The sequence below is a fragment of the Engystomops pustulosus genome, chromosome 5, assembly GCF_040894005.1.
Source record: "Engystomops pustulosus chromosome 5, aEngPut4.maternal, whole genome shotgun sequence".
NCBI classification, from domain to species: Eukaryota; Metazoa; Chordata; class Amphibia; order Anura; family Leptodactylidae; genus Engystomops; species Engystomops pustulosus.
Window position 1 is genome coordinate 41,393,074 of NC_092415.1, and position 20,800 is coordinate 41,413,873.

The 20,800-nt window shown below is 36.5% G+C and overlaps 1 protein-coding gene across 8 annotated transcripts in view; it reads left to right on the top strand.

Annotated features, from left to right (window-relative positions):
- EYA1 (EYA transcriptional coactivator and phosphatase 1) overlaps nucleotides 1-20,800 on the top strand; it is a 70,735-nt gene that overhangs the window by 19,621 nt on the left and 30,314 nt on the right. For 3 of the 8 annotated variants that reach the window (XM_072151731.1, XM_072151730.1, XM_072151735.1), the window contains 7 exons: nucleotides 2,160-2,226; nucleotides 3,956-4,101; nucleotides 5,157-5,294; nucleotides 8,152-8,234; nucleotides 8,708-8,894; nucleotides 16,336-16,475; nucleotides 16,825-16,908. In XM_072151731.1, the coding sequence (XP_072007832.1) occupies nucleotides 2,160-2,226; nucleotides 3,956-4,101; nucleotides 5,157-5,294; nucleotides 8,152-8,234; nucleotides 8,708-8,894; nucleotides 16,336-16,475; nucleotides 16,825-16,908 (845 nt within the window). The remainder of the gene's footprint in view (nucleotides 1-2,159; nucleotides 2,227-3,955; nucleotides 4,102-5,156; nucleotides 5,295-8,151; nucleotides 8,235-8,707; nucleotides 8,895-16,335; nucleotides 16,476-16,824; nucleotides 16,909-20,800) is intronic. The other 5 variants (XM_072151738.1, XM_072151733.1, XM_072151732.1 and 2 more) reach the window with 3 other exon arrangements.

Sequence of the window (20,800 nt, forward strand, 5' to 3'; positions counted from 1 at the left end):
TGAATTGATCTCCTGATTTACTGAAATGTTATTTCTTTACTTCTGAGTAAATTATTATATTAATGTGGGGGGAGGTTAAAAAGTGGAGCTACATTTAACATTTAGGATTTCAATCCATAGCTAAGTAAAGAAGCTTGTCCGAGAGTTGCAAAAAATGAGGAGTCAGGCTGGGGAAGGTTTTTAAAAAAAAATAAATGTGCACTGACCTCCTCTGTTGCTGCCAATGTTCCATGCCGCGGTGCTTATTTAAAGGGACACAGAAGCTGTGCTCGGGAGACTTCGGGCCGGCCAAGGTGGGTGTGGCCGTCCACCTCCGCCGGCTGGAAGCTCTGGAAGCTTCCCGAGTACAGATCAGACGGACCACGGCGCAAAACATCGGGAGCGACGGAGGAGGTAAGTACATGTTTCTTTTTTTAAAAAAGACCACAAAAGCCCAGCTCCTAATTTTTTGCAACTCTCCGACAAGAATTTTTTAAAATGATGTATAGTTTGTGTAATAAAGGGGTTTTATGGGTTAACAGGATTAAAGGTCTAACTTAGTGACAAGCCATTAGTGATTTGAGAGGTTCTGAATTTTTTCAAGTAAATGGATAGGGCTGCAATACTCTGCACAGCTGGATATAGAAGACATAGAACCTGTATGAGAACCACAACCTCTTTATATTATAACCTTTGCATATCACTACAAAACCTCTCAAAATCATCTGTACCCATATTATGAGGCATCAAGGTAAAGCCTTGGATGTTCTTCATGTTAATGGGATTCCCAAGTACAGGGGATTTGGCAAGTATGTTTGTAAGCCTGGAAGCACTTACAACTTCTCAACCCTCTAGAAGTATTAAGAGGAACCTTGTCAGATAGACATATATATTACACCTTGACAGTGAAATGTATGTTTCTATGCAAATCAAAATGGAACTGGCAAATAAAAGTAGCCACAATTATTCTAAACATCTGGAAATATTTTTTACAAAAAAATTCCAACAATATTTTTAGTTTCAATACAGTTATGGGTATGGTTCAATGATCACAAAAAACAGTTCAGTGCTGTCATAAGGGATCATGGCCTCATAACAACCAATCAAACATGTCCTTTTATTTATGTCCCATGCTACAAAAGTTAAACCAGATTCTGAGTAGTCTCAATAAAGTGCATCATCAGCTGTGTTGACTGAGCTGAGGAGCCCTGCTGTCATCGGGTTCATACATGTTCATACTCTACCAATGAAGGAAAAGTGAGCAATATAATACTAAAAATATAAAATTTATTGAGATTACTTAAAAATAGAACATATAACCAGACAGGGTAGTTACATGGCAAAACCATATGGGTGCCGGGCAGCGAGCACAAAAAGTCTTACAATACATAGGGATTATAAAGTGCTTGGTGCACAGCCAAAGGTGCAAACTGCTTTAACAGGTATTTTACAAGTGTCCGCACCACATTTGAGTCACACCCGACCGTTTTGTGTCGTGGCTGCAGTATTTTTCATGCAACACAAATTTCAGCACTGAAAGGGGCGTTCCGGTGCACCATTGGATCGTGTGCCACTTTTATCATGCAAAGTCAGACAGAATTTTGTTGCATGCCCTATGTTAAAGGTGCACCAAAAATGTAGTGCACTCTATTGGGGCCGTAAGGAGGGTACCAGATTCATGAAGAACAGGCGCCAGAAATCCTGAATCTGGCACACTGTGCATACTACAGTAAATGTGCACACTTAGTAAATGTGGGCCATTATCTTAGAAAAATACATAGGGTGAGAATATTTGAGCCCCAAAGAGCAATGCTAAAAATTGTAAATTGTATGAGTTGAAATATAAAAAAAAAAAAAAAATTAAACTCACCAAATTTTTATGATTTGCAGACCAAACCCATGAATCACATAAAATGTACATGGAAATAAACACACTGGGGGAAATTTATCACAAGTGTGAGAGCAAAACTGTTCTAGTTACCTAGGGCAACCAATCAAAGCTCAGCAGTTTATAAAATTTAAGCTGAGCTCTGATTGGTTTCCATCCACAACTGGAACAATTTTACACTTCTGATAAATCTCCCACAACATTTTAGCATTTGTATTATTCTTATTATGATTATTATATGTTCATAGTTTGTTTATTAATATTGATTTTGTGTTTTTTTCTCTATGTTTAGTAATTGGAAGCAGTGGATATAGCCCCAGACAGTCACACCAGTTTTCCCCACAAATCTACCCCTCCAAGTAAGATTCAATTCTTTACACGTTAATGAAATAAACACATGGCATCCATAAACCTGTCATTGCATGTTTTTGTGTATTACTGCCAGTTCATTGCAGAGCGTATTGTACTGCTGTGCTCTACGAGACAGCACCGGCATTAGGTTACCACCTTTACTTGCTCTTATGTCCTCTGTCCTGTCTCCTGCTGTCTCTTGAACTTTCTTAATCTTTTCCTATATTTTACTCTCTTAGTTCCATTTTCTCTATATTTTTGTTTCTTGCTTTTCCCCAACTTGCCATATGTAATATATCATGGTTTGGTCACATTGGTGGGGAGTGTAGGCCAGGAGACAGCACTGATGCAGAGAATCTAGCTTTGAACTTTGATCTAATCTGATCACCACTTGAAATCAGAAGTTTTTTTTAGGTTGATATCACAACGGGTGAAAATTCGGTTTAATTTCCATCATGGTAACTCAGGAACTTGTTTTTCTATCATTCATTCAATTCAAATTTCAAAATTTTCCTAAATAGGTGTCACATTTTATAGAATTGCAGTGGGTCTCTTGCTGCTTCCAATCTTTACAATGTAGCCACTGGAAAAACCTGCAGGATATTAACCCGGGTCACTTAGCATAATTTTGTTTTATTCTGCTCCATGGACAAACCATGTTGTTTATCACATTGCAGTTTATAATGTTTATTTTTTTGGAGAAAGGTTGTTTTTGGTGGATTTTTCATGCACTAATGTGAGCAGTAGCCAAAAATACAGTCTAGACTTATATAGGCATATCCTATAACCTTGATTCATTTTTAGTTTTGGCTCAAAGCACCCTTTTAAAACATACATTAGAAATATACACTGGTAATTTACCATTCCATATCTGCCAGTTTTATGGTTGACAAAGCATGTAAAAAGCCCCATTTTCGATATCTGAGTCGTATTTTCTTGCCCCACATGCCGCTTATTTAAAAAATGGGTGTGAGGGTTCAGGGCTCGGCCTACGATATTTATTATAGTCTCTGCCACAAAAACCGATGGAGACTACATCTGAAATTTCCAACAGGTCTAACTAGATTTACTTCCGGCAGTGGAGTGCACTTCCGGATTTACTAAGAGGCCGGAACTTCTTAGTAAATATGGTGTGCAGTCTGTCCAGGAGGGGCAATATTAATACTGCCATTCGGCACGCCCATCTTAATAAATTCCCCCCACTTTATTATAAATTACGCATAGGGCAGATTGGTTTGTGTTCTAACATAACTGAATTAATAGAGGAAACCATATTTCTAAACTTTATCCATACTCCTTCATTTACTTCCATTAAATCTCTTAGCTGACCTTATTTTAATCATGCTGTACATGTAACTTTCATCTGACATGCAATAAAATCCTGCCATAAAAAGTTGTAGCGTCACCTTTAAACAGTAAATGCCCCCCTCTTATTTCTGTTTATTCTGATTTTCCAGAATATCCTACTCTATGATTGACCACGTTAAATTATTTCTTCACCCTTCTATTCCTCTCATTTCCTGGATCCCGCACTAGTCTTTAAAGCTCAGTTTGAGTTTTGTTTTTGCACTCACTACTCCACTCATTTCCTGAAATCTTTACTAGACATTTTAGCCCTGAATGCTTTTTTTTCGAGGGGGGAGGGTTAATTCAGCAGAGAAGTCGTATTGATGAAGATGTTGACAAGTCATTATTTTTAGTAAAGTATTTTTCTTCTTGTTTCTGTATTTTTAATAGCAGGGCTTACCCACATATCCTGCCCACCCCTTCCTCACAAACGATGGCTGCGTATGGGCAGACTCCATTCCCCACAGGAATGCAGCAAGCCACAGCATATGCTACATACCCCCAACCAGGACAGCCCTATGGAATTCCTCCTTACGGTAGGCAGTCTGTCATTAATTAAATGTCACTCTTTCCATTCTACTTTACTTTTCTTCTTGACAGACATATGAAGACCCTTTCCGCAATCTGTTATATATATTTATATGTAAACAATCTCAGGAACATAGGCTGTACTTAGACTTTATTTTAACATTTACACAGAAGTATATATGGATGATGTCAGGACAATACATTGTGGTTTTGCAGTTACATTTCTTATCCTACAATGCAAGAAATGCTCAAGACCACAGATGATACTTGGTCTTCTAATACAGTTTTGATAGTTTGTGGTTTTGTATTCAGTACAGGACATTGTTCAACACATCTAGACCTTTAGTATTGAAGCTATGTAGCCAGTATATGCATGCCCTTCACGCAGTTTCCTTTGACTAACCATAGATTGAACTTTCACGACATGAGACTCACTCAAGAACATTAAACCAAGTAGATGACACTTGCATCTGCCCGAGATCTTCTTAAAAACCCTTTATAGGGGGTGGATACATTTGCACTTTTCACCATTTTTTTGCAACTAGTGTTTTCCGGACCTCTCATATTGCCTAAAACAAAACCTGTCAGTTTCATAAAAGTGTAGTAGAACTGACTTCAGCCTATTCCAAGATGCTTTGTCTAACAGTTAAAATATCTAAACAAATTATACCACCGGACAATAGAAGCTTGAACTACTTCTTCTCCAAGTATCTTTGAAGCAAGACTGGAATGTGGAGGTCACTAGAAGTGTAAACAAAGTAATAAGGTTGGGAATCACTGACCTATACTATGGGCCCAAGTGTCAGGGATCCCTTTCCTTGGATGTAATTGACTGTGGGAATGGAGCAATGTCAGGGGGTGACACCATTAGATATTCCCCATGGTATGCTACCACCATTAAATATCATTAAGGAAATTCATTTGTCTATGTTATTTTTTTTTCCATTTTTTCCCTTAATTTTGTCATCAGCATAGACCAATTACTGTAGTATCTTAATGTAGATTAGAAATTCTTCTTTAATTGGCTTTGGAAACAGAAATCTGATGTTACTAACTGATTTAGGTGCATTGTGGGCAGGCATCAAGACGGAAGGAGGATTACCGCAATCTCAGTCCCCCGGACAAGCGGGTTTTCAAAGCTATGGTTCAAGTTTCAGTGCCCCTCAGCCAGGCCAAGCTCCATATAGTTATCAAATGCAAGGTAAAGGTTTTTTTTAATAAAATTTATGACATTGTTTCTTGCTGCTCTTTTTCATAACACAATAGCGTTGTTTTAATATAATTCGGCTTTTGGAGTGTGTAAAGCTTTGTTCATGTTTGATGTTCTCGAAGAAAAACACTTCACTCTCCCTGTCTTAATGCATATTGATCTTGGACATGTCAGGATCTGGTGAGGTCTTTGTACCTTTGAACTGTTGAGTAACCACAGTGCTGGTGGACTGACCATCTGAGACAAGGTCCCTTAAGTGAGGCCACTCTGCTTGATCTGCTTTACAGATGGTTGAAATGCAAACAATTGATGCCCTTTGTAAAGGTGCCCTTCAGCAGAATATATCAAGTACATTTAATTAACTTTTTCTGGAGATACCATATAATCTTTCACTATCAGTGCACTGCTTTTTCTTTTGCATAATGTTTACCTTAATCACCATACATAATTAATTTACAAAAATGATCAAATATTAATTAAGATTACAAGTCAACCAATGAAACTAAAAATATAATAAGGAAGTTGTAAAATTCATAGCTCTATGAAAAAGAATGTATTTATATTAGGAAAATGCTATGTTTACATAGATCACTATTATGGGTTTTTATCATCTAAAATTGCTCAATGTTGAATAAGTAACTTTAAAATGGAAGATTTTTGGGTGCCATTAAAATTATATAATATTATATTATTGAATATATATATATATATATATATATATATATATTATTAATATAAATATATAGGTGAAGTTAGTTCCTTAAGTTTCTAAGGTATTTTAGCATTTTTATACCAAGTTGACTCTTTTAAGAAAGTATTTTCTCACTAAACGTAATGCAGGCAGTCATTGTAAAGACCAACTGTTCTCTGTAAGGTCTATAATGAAAACAGATTTTCGGGAAAGTACTTTATGTTTGTGTCTAATGGCCAGGAACCGAGAGAGACATTTTAAAAACAGTGCAAATGATGTCTGAACAGCAGCAAATGTAAAAAGGGAAAAGATCTAGGATTAAAGAGCCCATCTGGCCTTCATAGAGCTTTCCCTAGAGGACGGCACAAACTTCTGCCTCGTATATTGTACACTGATGATAGACATAGCCCATGGCAAGGAGGCTGATTATAGGAAGCAAATGAACTTCTGTTCGAAGTCTCCAACTCAGAACTATGCTGCAACTAAAAGACCCTAAAAATACAGGATTGTGATGGACATACATTGTTCTGTAGGGATTTTTTCTAAAACATTCATTTCAATATATTGTCCTATAACTATATGCAGTACAATATATTCATATTCCAAGCTTAATGTACTGCATTTTAATTATTTTAACATTTTACTTCTGCATGAATGTTAGACCAGTATCACATGGCAGTATTTTGGTTAATATTTTAACTTAATACTATTACTTAATATTTGTGAGAATTATTATAATTTTTTTATTTATAGAGAATCATTAATTCTGTGGTGCTGTACAATAAGATCACATACAAGTGGGAGGAGTACACTGCCCATGAGGGCTCACAAGTTCTTTATTCCTGGTTTTGGTTTACAAATACTTATGCAAAAACTGACCATAATACTGCAATGTGAAGCCAGCCTTAGTCACAGCCCCATGACTACCGTGGCCCATGTAGGTCCTTTATGAAACTTTTTCTTATATAGATTACATAGATAATAATCCATCCATATCCACCACAGATGTTTTTATCAAAAAATATCTCATGATTGTTTATGACCAGCTTAAAGTCATTATCTAACAGGTAAATTAAAAAAAAAAATTCCCATATGTCTCTGCTTCTTCTGTCCTAAAATGTATAAAATGCAGCGGACAGTGATTGGTTGAGTGTTCATTTCCTGTGTATAAAGGGGAAGCAGGAAGTAGATTCGGGGGATCTAGAACAATATAGGATTAAGGATGTCATCAATGATTCTATTTCTAACCCATTTTAAAGCTGCAGTGAAAACTAATATGCCTAATAATATATGTATTGACTTGTAAAGCACTGCAGAATATGATGGTGAAATATCAATAAAGTTGTATTATTTTTATTACTATGATGATCATTTGAAAGATAAGGCAACTATTATAAATGAACATTTTAAACCTATATCGTTATATCATTCTTCATAGCATGTTTTGGCTATGTAATTTTCTGACCAATCACATACAAGTATGCTTCTCTGTAAACAGCTACAGTCTATTTGTGACCATTCGACATTCCATGCATTCTAATGTAAAGCCGGTGGCTTCTGCAGTGTTTGCAGCTAAGTGATACAAGGGAGGGTGAGCCAAATGTTGTGCTCTAGTCTCCTATGATTGAAATGTAAAAAATCTACTACTTGTGATAGTCATATATAATGCAAAGTTATTTAATGGTAAAATAGCATTGCATAAAAAATAAATAAAATCATTGATTTATATGGCATTTACCAATCATCTAATTCGTAATTCATATTGGAAATATTTTTAAATTGCACAGCATTAAAGCTATAATTTATTTATAATTTATATATATCTATATATATATATATATATATATATACATATATATATCTATTTATATCTATATATATATATATATATATATATATATATATATATATATATAATTCTTTAAGACCAATGCAACAAAGTTCAAGGGTGAGTCTTTCATCTGTCACAATTCATCATATTAGGTGGGTTTTCCGTCCACATTAATTCAGTCATCAGAATTCCTACCCAACGTCTCTACGTCAGGAATGGAGCAAACCTGTTGTTAGCCGACACATGGAGCCTATTGATGCTGCAGTCTGGGAGGTCTGTGTATATACTCATTTCAGTAATTTGAAGCATTTTCTCTTTCATTTCAGGGAGCAGTTTCACCACAGCATCAGTAATCTATGCAGGAAGCAATTCACTCACAAATTCAACAGGATTTAATAGCTCCCAGCAGGTAAATGGTGGAGAAGAAGGGATATTTTACTTGTACACAACAAGTCTTTTTTCCCCTAGTCCTTTTTATTCTGTTTTCCCACCTTAATAATAACTCCTAGACCGTGATGTTGTCCTTCCAACCTCCAAGGGTTTCTCCGAGCTGTGTAATAAATCCAGTCTTAATTCCATCGCTGACAGATGTGCAGCAGTTATGTTCTTGTAACGCGATGGAGAGGTGCCATGTGTTTGGCCACCCCATATACATTTGTAATGCATTTGTATATCAGGTCATGCTAAATAGATACATTTGTGGCACATATAAACTCTTCCAATCCCCTACACTTATCTGTAACCATGTGCCAACAACCCGGTCAATAAATTCCATGTGGGACATATCATCAACATATGTTTGTACTTATATTTTGAAATATTTTCTCTGAAGTAGCAACATGTTCAACAAACCCTGATCTGGTTACTGCTTTTGTGTTGTAGGAATATCCGTCTTATACGAACTTTGGCCAAGGTCAATATGCACAGTATTACAACAGTTCTCCATATCCATCACATTATATGACAAGTAGCAACACAAGTCCCACTATTCCCTCGACTACTGCAACCTACCAGCTTCAAGAACCACCATCTGGCATCACCAGTCAAGCCGTAACAGATCCTTCCCCAGGTAATTATTCTGCTATTTATCACCGTGATAGGGTCATTTTGATTTAGGTCTCTAATGATTTTTGTGCCTGGTGTGCCTATTTATGCCCATGCTTGTGCTCCTTGACCAGGGACTTGCATAGATTTCATGTATTACCACTAGTAAATCAGTTGCAATCAGTCCACACAACGCCTGGTTTGCAAAACATGATAAATTAACCCCCATTTTCTTCTGGTTGTGTGGTCAGTGAGATCACTTTAGTCATCTTTTCCAATTTCGGAAGTTTATTGTTTTACTCAAAGAGTTGAGTATTCTCATTAGTCTACAATGACTTATAAAAGTCCAATAATAGCTTAAATGTACTATAATGCATATTATCATTTGCTTTGCATTATTTGTGGCATGAGTTAATAGTTGTGTTGGTTTATGTTATGTTGGCCCCGTATTGTATGCAGCCCTTTCACTATTAGTAGCACTTGTTTGTGACTATTGGTTTGCATCTGGGCCTTGCTTCAGGCAGTGTGAGCTTCACAGTCTTCTGGTCTATTACAAAAATATTGCTTCAGGTTCCCGTCCTTAGTGGAAAGGAAAGGTTCCATCTGATAGTGAAGTTGGTTTTCAGGTAGACTGTATGAATAATATGTGTTGGTACTCAGCAGGGATCTGTGTTCATTCCACTTGTAAATGTGAGCACAGCTGCAGAGCTGCTATTAAGACACAAGTGCACTGGGTTTTGGTGCCCAGATTGGTCGTTTTATCAGGAAACAAAGCTTGTAAAAGGAGGTTAACACCCGGCTCCAAGTCATGAGGAACAGCTGAGTTGGTCCTGGTTTTAAGTTCCCGACACCATGCTGGCTGCCACTTGTAACTCTGCTATCCCTTATAGCAGGGAGTCTTGAAAGCTGGCTTAGCTCTTTCTTAGGAGCTAGTGGTAAGTATATTATACTCTGTGTGATTCCAAACACAGCAGGGGAGAAGCAAAGTCTTTGTTTGCTCTTTTAGGTGATGGTAGGTGTTTGAGAGCTCTCTTTCCTAATAAAAGTGACCACGTGTGTAGGAAAGGGATTTTTTTTTGTCTTCTATAAACTTGTTCAGTGACATAATTTTCTAAAGAATGACTACGACTTAGAGCCATTTGATGTGTGAAAAGTCAACTCAAGGATGTAATTCCCTAATAATAATATTTGATGTAGAGGGAGCATCTGTTATAAATTTCCACTTGTTCTCATAAAATGCTATAGTGATCCAATAAGAACTGACCCTGTTCTAGGTTTATAACATTTTTCATCAAATTCTAGTTTGCCGGTTACTTTTTCCACTGATTGGTGAACCTCAGATATTTATTCTAGTCTAGCAATGTTGTGTTTCATACAAAGCAAACAACATTCTTCTGCTGATGATAGGGCTGCCTTCATTTCTAAAGATGTGCAAAATACGATCTCTCTCAATAATCAGATTCGGTAATTACGTCTTAGTCACAGTCTGTTGTTCATTATAATAATTCCATTCAAATAAATTTAGATTTTATATGAATTTTTGAAAAGAGATAAAACACTTTATTGGTAATCTAGGCAATTCCGAGTCATTAAGGGTATATCTCCAGGTTATTTTTAGACTGCAGTATTGATATTGGTTTTATAGAAATGTACTCATTAGCCAAAATGTTATAGCTGTGAAGATCCCCACTGTACTGCCAAAACAGCTCTGACTTGTCGAGACACAAGACCTTTGAGGTTTCCCTATCCTAGATGGCAACAGTTTATTGGCAACACGTCCTTTAAGTAGAACAGCCAGGTCAACATTATGAAGTCTTTTCACATAACTAGATAGAGACCTGTTGACCAAGATTACTGACTAACCACTGCTGAGCCACTGCCACAAACAACTATCTTGATTAGGAGATAGTTGCTAATGGACTAATTAACTCCGTAGTTCTTGGTATGAGGTCTATTTTTTGTTCTTCTCCCTTGGACTTGACTGAAAATGCTTGTATTACTATACTATTTGATTTATTTTTTGTGGGTTCAGTAACATTTGATTGAACTCAAGCTCTTTCCCCATAATCCACATTAACGATGGGACTCATGGTTTCCATACAGAACATTGCTTTAAACATCACACCCCATGCACTGTTTTGACTCCTCCAGGGCCTCTTGCTATCATCTCTTCCCCTGCCATCCATATCTTTTGCTGTTACTTAATGGTTGAGTTTTGATATTCATGTGACATGTCTCCCCAATGAATTTATGGTAGAGGGCAGCCTCAAAATCATTTTAATTTGTTGTATAAAGTTCCTTAGATTAGTTCTAGTAATTTAGATTGTTATGCTTGCCCATCACTGTGTCCAACATGACAAATGTTGGACTGTTTTCTTGCTGTAATATATTATAAAAATGGCTACAGATGGTTTTGTCAGTGTTTTTGGTGTGGTGGCTGAAGGATGGTCGTCTCTTGGATGTCAGAGGAAAACTTTGTTGGTTTACAATAAACATTGGATAAATATTAACAAACATGGAGATATGTGTCCATGATATAAAAAGAATGACAGAACAGTCTGATTCTCATATACCATATCTTCATTATTTCAGGGAAAATCCTGGAGACCACAGTCACATTAGATTGTCCACCAGTCCTGCTCGAACCAACAGGTTCAGATGACATTTATGTAATGTGAATAGCCAGCTTAATGCTGACAACACATAGTAATGCAGGCTAAAGGCATAGGATAGCATTCAGCCAAATGTTTAATAGTTTGTTATAAGCCCCTGTTTCCCTTTATACATTCACATTCAGTTTGGTTAAATATGCATGTTATTTCAATGGAGCCATCAGGAATGAGCAGCTGCCAGACACCTCCGGCTCCAATACAGTCCAATAGACATTACATGCTCTTTTGGAAATTTTAAAAATTAGTAAAATGTTGTCAAGCTTTTGATATCTCTACAATACATATTAGTTATTTCATACTTCACTGTACTGTCATAGTGAGAGGCTAATACCTATCCTGTGTGAGAAACACGTAAAGGTTCAGTTAATCATTAATAGGATTTACATGGTGAAAAGTCTGAAATATGTCATCAGAAACAATTACAACACTTCTTGAGGCTGCTCCAGGGCTCCAGTGTGGTGCCGACATCCAGCAAGATTCTCTTTCTTTCAATAGTGTGAGGAAAAGGTTGGGTCATCTTGAGGTTGACTGATGTCATCTGTCCGATACTGAATGCTTCATAATAACTAGTGTCGTTCAGTTAATCCCTTTGCCTTTGTTTCCTATTTGCCTTCAGAAGGCAGTATTTTTTTAGTCATTTTGTCATCCTATCTTTCAAGAGTCATACCATTTTATTTTTCACTGTAGCTACGTGAACTTTTTTTTTTCAATGCCACCATTTTGAAAAATTTCTTCAAAAAGTATATTTTTTCTTTCTTATGGTTTCCATGGTGAGGTATAAATTGCATTTGGGTAAGAATCCTAGTTTCTTTTTATTTTTAATGATAAAACCCTCTACAAGCAGTAAAACAAAGTCAGAGCTGTGCATTATTTTGTTTGAGGACATCGAAACCTACCTATAATTTTTGGATCACATTTTATTTTTACTTCCTATTGCCTTTTGCCCTATTTGAAGCGTTACATATATCCATCTTTTTGCTTCAGCAAAATATTTTCTTTCTTAGCTTTGATTCCATTTTTCGGTATTCTTTATGTTGGTTATGACTCTGATTTGGGATTTTTATTAAAGAATTAAATGTGGATAATGGACTGATATGGACAGTAAATGTCAATTGTTAAACAACTAAACTGATTTTTTCTAAATCTAAGGGCTGATGTTAATCTTTGCCAATTTTCTGCCACAAGTTATAATAACACTGTTGGACTATAATTTCCCTGTCCTGACCTGCCTTGAACCCAGCACTGCTAATTAAAAAAATGGCTCCAAATTTGTGGACATTTTTAAAATGTCACAATTTTCATGGCGTGTTTTAGTAACCCCACACAACAGCATAAAAGGAATTATAAATTGCCCCCCATTGAGTGTAAAGGATCAATGCATCCCTTCTATAGGTCTTTCAGAAATTATTTTCTAAAAAGGAAGCAAAATAATTGAAAGTTCTCATTCCCTTTGAGAAATGGTTGTAGCAGTCTTTGCACAGGACGGTACATGCTTGTGGTCCAGTTGGCTGTGAAAAACGTACATTCCTTAATAAATAGTCAGGAGGTAGTCTGGGAATGAGACTCTTGTGGGTTGAAAGTTTTTTCACTCCATTTTGCAAGAGCCTAAAGTAAAACGTATGTTAAGCAGAGGAGGCCACTTGAACGTCTAAAGTGAAAACACTGCCCAGAGATTATTTTACATAACATTCGAGCCACAGGTGGATTTGCTAGAGAATAACTGTGAGAGATATGTGACACATGTGTTTATTCTTCTCTAATCAGATGGGCAGATTCCGCTCTGGTCTAATCCAGGGGCCGTGTACATCCATTAATGATGTCATCCAAATTTAGTGTGTGGTTTCTAATTTTTAATAGGTTTTTTTTTTTTGGAGTGGGGGGGGCTCATGATGGTCAGATAATGAGCAGATGCTGTAAATCCAATTATTGTTACTGTAGAGATGTGGTGATTGGCAGAATATTTGTATTAAATATTGGGACATTTTTCAAGTGCGAAATTTGAAAGTCAGCTTTCCGGGAGCCTTTGGTCATAAGTTGTTTTGCGATAAGTTTTGTTACATTTTGCACAAAATGTGATAATACTGGGGCTACGGTGCACTTCTCTTACTGTCCTGAGATTGAGACCATTTTTCCACTTTTCAAAAAGTTGCATTTGACAAAAGTGTGACATTCCCTTCCCTTTTCCCTACTAGTTTTCAGAAGAAAGTGCCCTTTCTTAATGCATTATGACATCAGGATGTATATGGACTCTGATGTTTTCATGGGCACAACATGTGTGTCCTTTTTAGTTAAACAGGATGTTTCTCTGATTTCCATGATTGTGTCAGTCAAAAATTGTCAGTTCTGGCCATGGATTATATCAAGCGGGTCTCTTGGCATTAACTGGAGCTACTTTTACATTATGGTTCTCTAGGACCCTGAACTGTCTAGTTATAACATTTGTTAAGATGGTTTGTCCACATTTGGTTTCAGTATAAACAGTCTACCACATGTTTTAAGCACTTCATCACAGGAAGTGAAATATTATTTTAAGTTATAGTTTATGATAGTATGATATCAATGTCTATTACACCACCGGAAAGGCTTTTGGTCAAATCTGACACATTTTATTTTAAACAGTTTGTACGACATTCATGCAATTACCTTAAAGGGATATTAAGAATTTTTTTATGTTATACCTATCCTTAGAATAGGTAATCACTTTCCGTTAATCAATGATTCTGAGAGACCACAGCATTTGCCTTTTCCCCAATTACCAATTACCATCCAGTACATTGTATAGTGGTTGTATTTGGTATTTCAGCTAGATACTAGTGATGAGCGGACCCAAACTTTCCACTTGGGTTCGGGTTCATTCTACTGGATCTAGACATATTGCTGGACTGGCGTCTGAACAGTCAATCTAGAAAATTGACACCCCTAGCTTACAAGCCATGGCTATGATTGGCCAGTGGGGTTCTCCTGGCCAAACATACCCATAGCTAGTTGCCAAGGGGAGTCAATTTGCGTGTTTGGCTGTTTGGCCACCATATAGCAATATGTCCCGGTCGCACAGGACGCACCCGAACCCCAAATCTGAACGGAAAGTTCATTTCCGCTCATCCCTACTAGAGACCCATTCACTTGCGGGCCTAACTAATGAATGTGTTAAGGGAAGGGGAAGCAGTACCTATTGGAATCCCTTCTGATCACTTATTGGAGGGGTGGTTGGTTGTTGGACCTCCATAAATCTAAACTATTCTGAGGAAGTGATGACTGAAAAATACTGGAATATCCCCATAGCAGTTGAAAATACAATTTCTCGTTGCCTTGAAGTTCATTCTACAATCTTTCCAGAGTAAAGTTTCCTTTATGATCACGGTAATTTTCATAAATATACAATTGTTTATAAAAAAAAGAATTATACTACAACATTTGGAATGTTATTTTCTTATGATTTGTATCATTCATATGGAAATTGGGCTTCAGTTGAAGCACTTACATTTGTGATTTTTACGTTTCTGATAATTCTCCTGTGTCAGGCTTTCTTTGTATTAGTGAAGGGTTTTGGCAATACTCTGTTCTTTACTCTTGTAATGTGATCGCCTGAACTTTGCAGCAAGGGGGAAAAGCTTACTGTGCCTCTCATGAATATTCAGAAGCAATCAACTGACGACAACAGGAAGCCTGGCATTCTCGGCCCTCGGTACAAGATTCCACATTATTAATACTGACAAAGTTGCATAACATATTGGAGACAGTCTATTCTGAAGACCAGACTGATTTTTTTGAAAGATCCTGGGAAACACATACCAGCAGAAATTAGAAGTCAGGAGTAGAACTATTACTGTCATTTCTAGCTGCCAGTCATTGAAGGAAAACTTATTCAAGAAAATCTTATTCACGCCGCGCTTGTATATTCATACCAAAAATATCCTATAACTGGATATACCAAGTGTGTCCTTGTCTTACATTTAGCCAATATGTGCTAATATACCTTTACTTAATGCATTATAAATGGATAATTTTTTACAGTGTATTTCTACAGGAGGCAAACAGTTTCTTATCTTGGGGGTCATACATGTAGGTTATGTGTCGGGAGCATTTTCAATCATATTAACTAAATATGAATTAAAAAATAATAGAACTGCACCTAGAGAAAATGTTGCAATTTGTGTTTGAATAATATCAAATATAATTGATTTGTGAAGCGGAAATTAATGGCACTATATAAATAAAGATAATTATATAATAAAATTAGTACTATTATTACGCATATGCAGCCAGGATTACCTACACAATAGGTTCTGTTTGTTTGTTTGCTTGGATAGGTTGTTTGGATAGCTTCGGTTTGTTCTTAAGCTGATTTTGTATGTAAGTCAGAACTGTATACTTTATCATTGTAACTCCAGACAAAATTTTTTTGGCCTCAGTGACAATTGGATTTTAAAAATGTTGGATTGTCATAAGAACCAGGATTAACAGTAAAGCTTCATTGCAGACACCATTGATAACTGTTTATTGTAGCCTAAGGCTGATGTACAGTAAATTAGTAACATCCAGAGGTCCATTTGTAACTAGGGGTCTTCTGTAAGTCGGCTGTTCTTAAGTAAGTGACCGCCTTTAGTTAGAAAAAATTATTGGATTAATCCTCCTGGTCATTAGATAATTTAACATTTATTTCGGATGTTATTTGCCACTAAAATAAAACAGATTTCTTCTTTATTTATTGTGAATAAGGAAATATAATACTTGGGGCAGAAAAGACGAATGTTTTAATCAATACAAGTTTTGTCTCATTCTTATGTTTAACAGAATACAGCATCATCCATAGTCCATCAACACCTATCAAAGATTCAGATTCTGAACGATTACGGCGTGCATCGGATGGAAAATCACGTGGGCGAGGACGGAGAAACAATAACCCATCACCACCTCCAGACTCTGACCTTGAAGTATGTAATACAGTAACCTGAGTCCAGTACAAATAAGTATTTATTGTCCCAGTAGAATTCATTATCACAAACGTAATTCCACTAATGTTTTTTGCATTTTTTCTTTTTCATTTCATTTTTACAGCTTCATTTTAGTGCACCTTGATTTACTAAACTGTACAATAGTTGTTAAAAAATATGGGGCAGATATAAATATTGTAATTTTTATAATCACTTTGCTTTAATAGTATAATAAAATATGTAAAAGAATAAAAAATCACTATGCAAACTTCCGGCATCTACTTATAAAATAGACGTTTTTCATATTTTTATTGTTAATGTGTTATTTCCTCTCTCTTAATTTTTTCAGAGAGTATTTATTTGGGATTTGGATGAGACGATCATTGTCTTTCACTCATTACTAACAGGATCATATGCAAACAGATATGGAAGGGTGAGTAAAAAGATTTCCTTATGTTTGTATAACAAAAGCCCACATATCTACCATATATAGAACATGCCCCTTTCAACTATCATTTGATTGTGACAAACTTATAATGAATGCAAGTCAGGCACAAGTTTGACTTAAGCAAATGAGTTTGTGTGGGAACAGTAATTGACGGTCTATCCATAGAATAAGCCTTCAATGTCTGATCTTTTATCGGCGAACATCTGATCCCACCTTCCCATTCTGCTTCAAATAGCCGTTTAGGCTGCCATAAATATGGGACACTTAACTGGAAGTAGGTAAATTTGTGCCCTATGTAGAGCAAGGAAGCTTGATTGACTGGATATAGATAGATAAGCCATCAGCTAGTATTCCTGGACAACCCCTTTAAGCTGGTCATACAATGACAACAAAACCAGCCTTACTTTCCAGTTCTGTTGAGATCTGTTGATAATTAGATGTAAGTAGAGAAAACCATTGTGAACGGTGGCTTTTATGTCTGATGTCAAGCATTAATGGGTGGGCTTAAATTAGGAGAAAAAGTTGACAGCCAAATGATCATTCAGGTGACAGACTTCTCATGTGTATAAACCTATATTTCCTTATTTCTATTGAAATAAATATGAAAGAGATGTCAGTGAGCATTGGATCTCCTGTATATAGCCTGCCTAGGTCAGCACTGCATAATCCATTTGGTCAAACAATATAAGCTTCCATAGATAAGGCTTCTGTCATTTACATTAACTTTAATCTAAGGCAAATCATTAATCGTCACAATTTTTTAGACCAAACAATTATAGAAATTCTTCCAAATACATTCTAAAACAAAAATGGTTGGTTCTAACCCGTGAGAATTTGTGAAAATACTTATGTAGCTGTTTACATATGTTCTGGATACTTGTTACAAGTACGATGACATGGTCACGGTGCTGTCATGATGCGTTTTCTCATGCCATGGTCACAGTGTGGCCAAAAATTGATGATTTTCATAGTATTCTATTAGTTTATAACAAATTGATTATTTTTGGAATGTTTCGAGGTAACAGTAGCTTGGTTTCGCAGGTTACAGAATATCCACTGACAAAAAAGCTCTGATAATTGTCCATTTTTAAGCACACCGTGACCACATAAAAGCCTCATTATAACCACAACTTGACCACACCATGACCATGTAATCATACCCAAATAGGATTTATTTTACTACCTGAGAAAAACATATGATACAATACTCCTCTAAATACAATCATTATTTCCATTGTATTTTCAGTTTGTGTTCAAGAACAGATTTTTTTTAATTTTTTTTTTACATTTTCCCCAACATTACACATAGAGGGTCATTTATCTTTATTTTTCTTTCTGTTTTTTGTGTCATTTTTTAGAATTTTTTCGGCTCATTGAAATTTTTGCGCCTTTTTGGGGACATTTGTTTTTCATCAGTAAGACACATTTATCTTCTATTCCAGATGTGCTTTGAATCATTTCAAATAGTCTCAAATATGTGACATTTTTGGCGCAAAAAATTCATCAAAACCGTACTTCAGGAAAACTTAGAAAAGGGAAAGAAGTGACTTGAGACATTTGTGCAACATTTGTAATAAATATCTCAAAAAGAGATCTGAAAAAAAAAAAAAAAACCACAAGGAAAAAGTGAGACTGATAAATTCCCAAAGAAGCAGACGGAAAAACTAGGCAAAACAAACAGAGATAAGATAAATGACCCCCAAAGTTTTTTCAATTGGGGAATACTTATACAGATTTGGCTACCAACAATTAGTTAACCATGGGAAATCTGAGTTTATCACTATTTTTTATATTTTATGTTCACGAGTTAGATCACAATGAGGGAATCTTCGTAAGTTTCATTCTGCATTGATCGAGAAAATACTGATGATTGACCTGGCAAATTGATTCCATCAACAGGAAAAGCAATTCTAAATTTCATTTATATAAATTATACAAAATATGCGTATAGTAGCCCGCTCTTTGTCATATTTATCAAGTCGCATTTGCACACTTATTGTCCTAGAAAACTTTGAGCAGATTTAGCTTTTTGGTCCTGCAATTTTCCAATAATGGAGACAGGAGTCACATGTTAGAGCCTGAGTGTATTAATAAAAAGCTAGTAATTTAGATGTTGGAGCTCATTTGTATTAGGCAATGCCTACACATTTCAGACAGGACATGACTCTATGCTCTTTCTTTAGGAACAATAGCCTGAGGCTGGGGAATGAATGGCACAAAAGGTCAATTAGCCTCCCAATAATAATGTGTGCTCTTAGTGAAAGGAGGGCGGAGATGGGAAGGTGATTCCCTTCTTATCTCATTAGACAGTACTTATTTTACCTAATGCATCGGCAATCTTCACATTAGAGGTAATTGCTACTGTTCTACAGCCAGAGTAGATGGAAGATAGCAATTTTTAGTCGCTAGCTATATGTGTAGTTGCCATGACAAAGTAAGCCTTGATTGTGTCCTTGCTTTCCTAGAGACTGTACATTCATCATGATAGTAGGAGAGAACTTTATTGTGTAAATGTAGCTGTCTTGGCAAAAGCCTCCGTAAAGTAAGTTTAATGAAAATTGTAGTTTTGAAACTGATCTTACTAGGAAAATTTCACTGTGCGGGGGTCACCATGAGCCGGCAATGCCAAAAAGATCCCGTCATACAACAGAGTAAATTCAGCTATTAACTGGCAGTGGTTTCTTCTTTTGCTCTATTGAATAAACATGACCAAGCAAGACCAAGCATACATAAGACTCTAAAACTGGACAGTACCAACATTCTGGTGAATGTGGAACCTTATATTTATTTCCTCAAGTACATCCAGATATCCTCAGTCCAATATTGTCCCCAGTATACAATCCCTATGAACTCTTCTTTTTATTAATGAATAAAAACAATCATATGGAACAATAGGAGTGAGGGCCCTGCTCGCAAGAGCTTAATGTCTGTGGGGATGAGGGGACAACATAAGAGCTTACAGTCTATGAGGATGAGGGGGTAACACAAGAGCTTACAGTCTATAAGGATGAGGGGGTGACACAAGAACTAACAGTCTATGAGGATAAGGGGATAACACAAGAGCTTACAGTCTATGAGGATGAGGGGTTGACACAAGAGCTTACAGTCTATGAGGATGAGGGGGTGACACAAGAGCTTACAGTCTATGAGGATGAAGGGGTGCCACAAGAGCTTACAGTCTATGAGGATGAGAGGGGGGACACAAGAGCTTACAGTCTATGAGGATGAGGGGGAGACATGAGAGCTTACGGTCTATGAGGATGACAGGGTGACACAAGAGATTACATTCTATGAGGATGAGGGGTGACACAAGAGATTATGGTCTATGAGGATGAGGGGGTGACACAAGGTGGTATAACAGCTTGTATAATGCTCCAGCCTTTCTTTATAAGGGAAAGGAATAGAATAATTTGATAAATAAATAATGCTGCTGCTTGAACCAGCCATCAGCCGCCATCTTATATACAAGGTCCAAGGCAAAATTGAGTGCAGAGAAGCCTGGAGTTTGGTATCTGGAGTTTGCTGGATGAGAGTTGACATTTATAAGTCTGAGAGTTCGGGGAAGGACATTCCGAAGAATTGGTGCACCTCGGGAAAAGTCCTGGAGATGTGCATGAGAAGTTCGAATTGAGGTAGAGAATAATCTAATTGGACTGGATCACTGGACTGAATAAGATCCAGACTGGCATATTACCTGAAGGCACCACATTATATCATGATCATCCTCACACTCGGGCATCACCAATGTGTCCACTTAGATTTCCTAAATATTCTACTTATAAACAACTTAAGACACATCTTATGTTCAATTGGCCCTACAACTGGATCTGACAACAATGGGATGTGTATTCTAGTGTCTTCCCTCCAGACAAGGCAG